Source organism: Populus euphratica, unplaced genomic scaffold, assembly GCF_000495115.2.
Source record: "Populus euphratica unplaced genomic scaffold, PopEup_1.0 scaffold256.1, whole genome shotgun sequence".
Classification (NCBI taxonomy): Eukaryota; Viridiplantae; Streptophyta; class Magnoliopsida; order Malpighiales; family Salicaceae; genus Populus; species Populus euphratica.
The window spans coordinates 370,757-380,735 of record NW_011499987.1 but is presented as its reverse complement, the minus strand read 5'-3'; the positions used below and the strand labels follow the sequence as shown (position 1 = coordinate 380,735).

The 9,979-nt window shown below is 28.3% G+C and overlaps 1 protein-coding gene across 2 annotated transcripts; it reads left to right on the top strand.

Annotated features, from left to right (window-relative positions):
* Positions 1-6,098: 6,098 nt before the first annotated feature.
* On the top strand, positions 6,099-9,979 carry LOC105140188 (RNI-like superfamily protein). 2 transcript variants are annotated; one of them, XR_845143.1, is made up of 3 exons: positions 6,099-7,096; positions 8,675-9,306; positions 9,387-9,979. XR_845143.1 is itself a non-coding variant. In XM_011046923.1 (2 exons), exons 1-2 carry the CDS (start codon positions 6,383-6,385, stop codon positions 9,233-9,235), a joined length of 1,275 nt encoding a protein of 424 aa, XP_011045225.1. In that variant the 5' UTR covers positions 6,099-6,382; the 3' UTR covers positions 9,236-9,979. The 2 variants fall into 2 exon arrangements, 1 of the variants encoding a protein (XP_011045225.1); XM_011046923.1 differs by having other exon boundaries at positions 8,675-9,979.

Genomic DNA, 9,979 nt, shown 5'->3' with positions numbered 1-9,979 from the left:
ATAATTTTAAATTCTCTCGTGTTTTTCAACGTGGCAAGCTGTGATTAGCCAGCACTTAGGCATCATCAATCAATAAATATTATCAATTAATCAAATATATATATATAATGGATGTAAGTTTAAGCGTATTTTTTGGGTGTTAATATATTATGATTTTAACCACTATATTTATATATTACCACAAAAACTACTTCTTTGTCTTCCATGTTTCCTCAGGCAAATTAATTATTTTATTATTTCAAAATATTTCAAGTAATGGGACAATTAACTTAGCTAGGGCATAAAACCAACACATATTCATATTATTAATGCAAATCAAATATAAAATCTAGTTTACCGGTTTTAAAGAAACTAATTAAAATACATCAACTATATTTAATTTGGATTTATATACTAGGTTATAAAATTATATTACCTAATAGAATATGCATTAATTTTATAAAATTACAAATATGATATACATTGTTTATCATGAGTAATTGAAATTTATATAATACTCAACATAATTAGTTTATACATAAAATATTTACTATTATTATTTTCATGTATAATTTATGATTCATGCAAGTCACATAATTTAAAAATACAATATCTTTTCTTACCAAACCAATACTTATTTTATTTCTACATTATAATTTTTTTTTATTACCCATTAATTAATCAGGGTACTAGTTCTATAACTAACTAGGATATCAATATCTTTATCTTTTTATTAACTAGGATATTAATTCTATTAACTAAAGAATTGATATCTTTATATGCCCATTAATCAAGGTAAGAGTCACATTAATCGAGGTACTAGCTTTTTAACTACTCATTAATAAGGACACCATTAATAAGGACACTGATCCTATTTAACAGAATAATTAATTTTTTCAATAATTTATTATTTATTAAGGTTACTATACATTTAAAGAATAATTATAAACACAATTAAATAATATTTTGATTTTAAAGTATTAAACACTTGCCTAATATTTGAGTGCGTGAAATGATTTCTTATTGTTGAGTTGGTCTTGCAGCCTCTCCTGTGTAGACAGGAATAATATATCATTTGTCATTCATTTATAATAAAAATTAAATTTATTTTTCATATATATTTTAAATTCTCAACGACATATACTCATTTAATCACAATACTAAAATCTTGCATAACTATCAACTCTTTCAAATTATTAAAACATTCATGTTTCACATTTATACTTTCTAATTTACTTTACTTAACATGCATAGTTCTAACTTAATTTCTATTTATCCAGTCATCCTTTTAATTATTATATTCAGAATCACAATTCTATACTCGTTACAAACAATCAAAACTTTTAAAATTATTATCTATAATATGGTCGATTCTAAAGACCTTCTTTCTTTTTATTCATAAATCCAATTTTATTCTAGAGACCTTCTTTCTTTTTATTCATAAATACAATTTTCATTTACAAACTTCCCATCAACATCTATTTCACATTTTTATAATTTAACTCGAAATGATAGTCATATCTCTCACTAAATTCTTTTCCTATATAATTTTAAATTCATTAAATATTTAATCACAACTAAATAATTTCATTAAATCCATTCCAATCTACCATAAATACATCAACACATATTAATTACACACAACTACAAACATATTTATTAAATTTCCATGTTCCTCATTTTTCTCCAAGATGGTCGATCCTGGTTCTCTCTAAAACTCCTAATTATTTCTTTTTTTTTATTTAATTATTTCTTTGATCATTCATTATTTACATCATTTACAACATATTTCTTCACAATTTCATCAATTTTATATTTTCCCTAAAATTTCTTTTAAGAACTCTTATTCAAAAATCTAAATATTATGCCTTAAATCTATTTCTTTTCATTCAAAATTATTTAAATAAGTGGAACTTCTTACCCAACAATAAAATGGATTCCAAAAGCTCACAGGTCAACGTTTTTTTCACTTTTTCAATTTTCATCCTCTTTGTGTGAGTTACAACCCTAATTTTGTACTTTTCTTCATTTAGTTTCCTTTTAAATCTTTATTTAATGAATTAGTTGGTATTTCATATTTTCTAACTCATACATCTTACATAATTTCTACAATTTTCTTAAAAAAATTTAATGGTTAGCTCTCACAATTATTTTCTCTCTTTCTCTTCTTTATTTCCAGTTATGCTAGAAATTTAAGGAAGTTAAAGAGATTGAGTTTTGCAGCTTTTAAATTTAAATGATTATTTTACCCTTAATAAATCTTTTTAAATTTTTATTCGGTTATCAATATTTCACGCAGCTTTCCAAACCTGATTGTTCTAAAATTTTATTTTATTATAAATTAATATATTATAAGATTCTTTGTAAAATGTTAGCATGGTTTAACTATTAAATTAAAAATTATGATTAATAGCGTAAAACTACTAGAGAGATGATTCTACACTAAATTCCGAATTTCTTGTTTTCATTATTCTATGTATCATATTAATTATTCCATTAAATTCTTAAGACCATCATCTTATTCTAAAATATATTTATTTTACTTTTTTCACTTTTAGGTTCATTTATGGCTTATTATCATTTCACAATATTATTATTAGTTTTTTAACCAAGATTTCCACCAATTTGTTTTTTTTATATATATTCATTTATCGCTAATTAGAAATCGCAATATTCCTTTAACACTATAAATTTTTTATCCGGTGATTACAATTATTTTTTAACATTAATTTATTGTAAATTATTTTTATTTAATCAAATTGAAATTTTATATCATAAATGATGTAATCGAATTTTTAATGAGATATTATTATCTTAGTTATTATTATATAGTTTAAGGAATTGCTAATTTTAATTTTTTCTTCGATGTATTATGGACTTTTATTAATCTTTCTTTATCTTCAAGGTTTTTTCTTTTTGTTTAGGTAGATTTTTTTTTAGCTTATTTAAGGAGTTGTAAACTTCTTAGAGAGACAAACTACATCTAAACTATTTATCTAGTAATAAAAATACGAATTAGGGTTCTATATGATAACCTTATTCGGCTTCAATTTTATCTTTTTAGCTTGTTTTCTTTCTTACGTTATTTTTATTTGCATTAGTTGATATCATAACTCAATGCTCTTGATGGTTATTTGCTTTGAAGTGTGTTGGAATAACTATGACTGAAAAAAATATAGCAAAATATAATGCGTTTATGTAGAAGGAGATGAGAGGTTCTCCCTTGAGAAAGAAATGTCCAAAAAGTAGTGATGGAAGAAACGTAACGATAAATTGCATAATTGAAGAACTGGTGATAAAAGATATACAGAGATAAATTGAAAAATTAACCTATCAGTTGACAGAGGTAAGGAGCTTGGAGGGATTATAAAAAAAATAATCACAAATTCATGATTAATTCTAAGAACTCGTTGCAGAAATATAATTAAAGGAAGTAACTTCTTAACCATAATTAATACGATGTTGAAACTAAAAGTTTTGATGATTCTAATTCTTTTATGGATTGAAATTAACTATCAAAATCTGATGAGGATGATGTTATAAGAGAAGATTTAAATGTAAAATTCTTGATTTGTGATGTCTATAAGAATGAAATAAAATTAGATGTTATTCCAAAGGTGATTTTTAATGAAATATATTGTGAAGGATGTGCCTCGTATATATTTAAGAAGAATTTTGAAATTGATAAGGGTTATAGTTGATATTATTTTATTTTAAATAAGAGTTCTGAATTAAATTGTTAAATCTCCTCCTAACTCTAAGATTGATTTCATTGTTAAAGAGATTAAGCATATTATTGTCAAATATTATGTTTCAAATGTAAATGTTAGTTATATAAAGGGTTGGATAATCGAGATAAGAGCAATTTAAACATAATAATAGGTTTTCTCAAACCCAAAAAGCCTAATATAGAGGGATTTTTTTAGGAGATATAACTTTTTTTAGTTATTATTATTTAGTTTAAAAGATTAATAATTTTATTTTTTTCTAATTTGTTCAGAATTTTTATTGTTTTTTTTCAAAGATTTTTTAGTTGCTTAAGTTATTTTTTAAGCTCATTTAAGAAGTTGTAAATCTTTTAGAAAAACATGCTACATTATAGTTATTTTTCTAGTAATAAAAATACAAATTAGAATTATACGTGATAACCATTTTTTATTTTAATTTTGTCTTTTTAGTTTTCTATTTTTATTGTATTGTTTTCAGCTGCATTAATTGCTATTACACCTTCACTTTATTAAGTTTTGATTTAGAATGTATATTGAATATTTCTTATAAAATGTGTGTCGTTTAAAATATATCAACCCACACCAATACCTTTCAAATTTTACAAAATTTTATATATGGTATAGCTATTGTTTTCTTAAATAGGAAGGACAGTATAATTGTTAAATTATGTATTATATTTCTCTCAGAAACCAACAGTAATTAATAATTTTTTAAAAGTCAACAATAGTTAGGAACTCAACTTTGATATATATTGAGAAAATAAATATATATGATATATTTTTTAAAAAATTGTATTATTTGTGTTTTGGAATAGAAATTTTTTAAATTCAAATTTATAAAAAAATCTAAACATTGATATCAAATTGAACAAAGTGCTATAAAAATTATACAAAATCTAGGTAAAGATTTTTTAATAAATATGAGATCTATTATTATTATTTATTATTTCTGTTGGAACATAATTGGAATGATATAAAAACATAATTACAATGCCACAGCAACATACATTTGATTATATTTGAATGATCAAAACTGTTTAGATATAATTCAACTAGTTGTGTGTGTATGATAAATGTTTTTTTTATTCATGAATAAGAGATATTTTTTTAGATCAAGTTACATGTCAATTGAAAATAATATATCCTAGTCAGTGAAAGTATCATCTGCATTGCAGGCCTTGCTCAAATTTAATTAATAGTTGTGATTTAAAATATTTTTTATTTAAAAATATATTAAAATAATATTTTTTTATTTTTAAAAATTTATTTTTGAGATTAGTATATAAAAAATATAAAAAAATAAAAAAATAATTTTAAATATATAAATAACTTTTAAATTTTAAAAAACATAATTTAAACTATATTTCTAAACAAAACTTGAAATCCAGTCCTTTTTGGTGCAATGAGGACGTTGCACATTTAAGAGGAGAAGATTGTAATGTTTCACATCCCATGAATTGATTTTTATTTAAAATCATTATGAAAGTAGAGAGAAATTAGATATTAAAAAATTATTCTCTGGAAGTTGTTTTTAAGAAAACTAAAAAAGAAAAAATAAAAATCAATTTATTGATATTTTTTTTAAGTATACAAAGAGGGTAATATACTCAACACCATTAAATATGAAGTTTTTATAATGATAAATATAAAAATAAACTTATTAGTCTTAAAAAAATAGTATAAAACTTGTTGATAATTTTTTTTATAAAATAAATTAGTGTTTAATGAGTGCCACTACTATTGTTTTTGAGTTTTTATCATATGAACGATAATAAATCTTCAATTATTTAAATTTTTTTATATAAAATAAAAAATTTAAATAATAAATTAATGGTAAAATATTTGCTAAAAAAAGATATATGAGAGTTGTTTTTTAATATATCTTAAGGATTGTTTTAGAAAAATATGAAAAGCCATGAAATTGTTTAAAATGAAATAAATTTATTAGAATGATAAAAATATCATAGGAATTATTGATAATTGTTTTTCTAAAAATTAAATTGTTTATAATTTCCTCGATTTTTTTTCTGAACTCTCTTAAGGATTTTGAGAGTCTCTTGACTTTTTTTTAATTATTTCTTTTTTTTTCAATACTTTTCTTTTAAAAATCCTAAATTGAATATTTAGACCTGATATATTTTGTTTGTGATATTAGTTTGTTTAATTTTTCTATCGTCCGGTCTTTTTCCTTGACAAAAAAAATTAAATTCTATTACTAATAATAATAATAATAATAATAATAAGAGGACGGAGACTGAGCGCAACGAACAGGTTGAATGCATGACATGATGGCATTTCAATAGAGACCAAGTAAGGGCAGAATCGTTATTGTCTCACAGTCCGGAAAAGAACGTCCTTCCTTTCTCATTCTTTCTTTCTCTCTCCTTCTCTTCTATATATATATACTTATTTGGCTTCATAAATACAGATTAGGTCAAACCCTTTTTAGTTCCCCCTTGCGAAACAATGTAAAGTGAGAATCTTTGCTCTGCCCTCTACCCCTTGCTGAAACAACCCTCCTTCCGTTGTTACCTCTCTCCCATAGATACAGTTTTATTCTAACCCTTCTTATTTGCAAAGAAGATTGATTTTTTATCTGGGGTTTTCTCTTGATTTGTTTTGTTGCGATCCTTTTGGATTTTAGTTTTTCATTCATTCTCTAGTTTTTTTATTTAATGAATATGGAGAGAAACCATTATCACGAAATGAAAAAAAGTGAACCAGAGGGGAATGATGCTAGTGTGGGTTCTGATGATATTGTTGATATCCCTTCTGGCATGGATATCAAGTTCTCTAGACTCACTGCTTTGTTTCAAGATTTTGATGGGGATTTTGGGTCTTCATTTGCTAAACTTGGGGTCAATGGAGACGAAAGAAGTATGGTTGACGATGGCTTTTTAGTGGATGTGGATTTGTTTTTTAATGGTGCTTGGAGGTTGCAGCCACAAAAGGGCAACTTGAATACCAGTGATGAGGTGTCGACTCCAGATCATAGTTTTAGTGGATTTGGGGTTGACTGTGGGGTGAGTGCTGATGGTTTTTCTTCGGAAACCGAAGTCCACAATTGGATTGATTGTGAGAAAAGGAAGGAATTGGAAGGTGAACCACATGATGGTTTGATTTTTGCTCTTGGTTATTTAGGGGTGAAAGACCTCCTTATGGCTGAAAGGGTATGCAGATCTTTGCGTGATGCGGTTACAGGCGATCCTCTGTTGTGGAGGAGAATTCATATAGATCATCCTTTAAGCGAGAAAATCACTGATGAAGCTCTTGTCAAGTTCACTAGTAGGGCTCAAGGTACTCTGCAATGCTTGAGTCTAGTGGGTTGCATAAGAATCACTGATACTGGGTTGATGCAGGTGCTTGAAAGCAATCCAAGTTTAACAAAGGTCAGTATCACTGTGTAATTCTGTTCTTGGATCATTATATATCGTCAGCTATTTTAACATGCACTTTTGTACACTTCTATGGCTCTTGTTGATGAAAACTTGTCCTTTTGTGATGCTTTCATGTCGTCCAGGGTTGTCAGATATAGCATGAGCAAACCGTCTGTCAGTTTCTATTTTGTTCTTCATACATTGTACATTGAGGTTTTTTTTTTTTTCAAACAATAGCTCTCTAGTCTTCATGTGTGCCTCTTTTGTTCTCTGTGCCAGGGGAAATGAATTTTGTCTCACTGAGCGCTTGTATGGTGTGCATATTGACCAAGTCTAATATGTTCTGCATTTGTAATCATAGATGGTGTTTAATCTGTACAAGAAGTGATAATATTTTGACATAAATTATCATAATCATTCACGTGAATAAAAATAAAGAGTTCTAGGATTGGAATTGGCGGTGTCATTCTATTTGTTTTGGTAGCTGTAGTGTGCCATCTAAATTACAATGAAGCAACATTGTCCCTTTCTAAATAAATATTCTATTTATTTGATAGATGTTAAGTTGGATTATGCTAAGTTTTTTAAAACACCGATGAAGGGATTAGCATACACACTATGTATGGACAGTTTGGAAGAAAAGATTTATTGTGTTGTGCATTTGAACTTTGAAGTTTTAATCTTCTATTTGGGATTCATCCCTCTGCACAAAAGAGTTGAAGACGGGTTTAACCTGGGATGACTCCAGACTTCATAAGGTGCAAAGAAGGGGAGGGGGTGTACTGGGAACCTTAAAGTTTGGGGGTGCCATTCCATGAGACTACTTTAGAAACTTAGTCAAAATCAGACAGTTTTATTAAAAAAACTTAGGGTATTATTAGAAGTTTTCAAAGCTTTTTTGGGGCCATCCTAACCACTACATGCATATTTTTTCTGTTAGAAGTGTAGAACTATTATGTGTTATGGAAGTACTAACAGACAAGGGATTGGGACACTGTGCTGTCTCAGTAAATTATGAATTTGTGCTTATCTAGCATGTATCGTGTCCAAAGTATCAAGCTTCTCTGTCAAGTATTCAGTTGCTTTCTTGGTTGGTCATTTAATTATTTTTGTAACCGTTAGCTGCTAGAGAGAAGTTTCTTAAATTGTTCTGTAATAATTATGTGAAGCATTAACTTTGCTCCTAAAACAATTCTGTATAGATGAGATATAAAGCTTTTATGCCTTTACATCTCTTCGGAGAATTACCAACTTTACAACAATTATGTCTGTGATGCTTCCTAAGCTTACATCCTATAACAAACCTGTCCTACCGTTACCTTTTTTGTGAACCTGCTGCTATATTTGTAGACTTGCTCCAACACTAAACATATTGGCTTCAGAACTTGTGATGGTTTGCTTGTTGAAATTAGCTGTGGAATAACTAGCATGTTCAGCTTGCTATTGTTACTGACTTCTATGCGGGTTGTGCTCATATTAACAGTACCCTAAGGTCTTGGAAGTTCATTGTAATTTACTATAGCTGATGTTTCTCTATGATTCTTTTTTCTTCCCATTGTAACATGGTGACAAATGTATACATTCATGCAGCTTTGTGTGCCAGGATGTGTGAGACTCACCATCGACGGCATCCTGTGTAATTTAAGGGTCCTCAAGTCAGCAGGCACCCTGAGAATAAAGCACATAAGAATTGGGGGGCTCTTTGGTGTAAAAGAAAATCATTTTGAAGAGTTGAAGTCCTTGCTTGGCATGGACCTTATGCATCCAAGAGCTAAAAACCCACAGTTTCATCGTGTTGGACAGTTGTATCCTTCTTGTGATGACGAACGCACAATTGATATTGAGATGTGCCCCAAATGCCAGCAACTGAAACTAGTTTATGATTGCCCATCAGAGAGCTGCCAAGGGAAAAATCAAGCTAATCAGCTATGCAGAGCTTGCACTGTGTGTATAGCTCGTTGTATACATTGTGGATGCTGCATTAAGGGTTGTGATTATGAGGAGACCTTTTGTCTAGACTTTCTATGTTTGGATTGTTTGAAGCATCTGTTTAATTGTCAAGAGAAGCCAGAAGTAAGTGGTGCTTCCTCTTCTGGGCACACAATTTCTCACCAGGAGATGAGGTACCATTTTTGCCTTTACAGTGAATAGAGAAGATATCACAAATGCACGTCTTTGAGCTCCTTGCATGCTTTGGGTGCATCAATAATATTACAAATAAGGTGTGTCAAACACATGCTCTGTTGCCTTGCTGTAATATCAATGCATTTTGACCGACTCTTATTCCTGCTTAATTTTGCAGTCTGTGCTGGGCTGTTGAATTTGACTGACTTTAGCTTGGATTCTTCAGCAAGCTCAGCTGTTTTAGGTAGGGTGGACAAAAATAGAAGTGAAAAAAAAACGATTGGAAAAGATGTGGAATAAGAAGGGGGAAAAATGCAGGAGTATTAATGAAATTATCGTCCATCTTGAGTGCCTATTAAAGAAAATGTCATCAGGTGGTTCCTGTCTCAGCAGGAAGAGTGGAAGAGCATCTGGATGTAATGGACCATCTGGTCCATTTGAAGAAACATGGTTGATGATTCACCATCGAAGTTGGAAGACGTTGCAAATTACAAGAAATGCATACCCGTATTGTCAATCATGGTATGGAAACATTATATATGCTAGTTGTGAGTTGTATTCTCTTTCCACTTGCCTTAAGTAGAGAAAATAATTGTGGTTGCTTTCTATAAACTTCTTATCATTATATTTGATTGAACGATATGCTCATCATAAAGCTTTGAACAACATTTCTAGATTATTGTGGTATGCTTTGCTTGCTATCAAATAATATGGTGACTAGAAGTTTGTTTAGATTGCATCTGGCAATTTGAATTATGAGGTTTTAGTTTC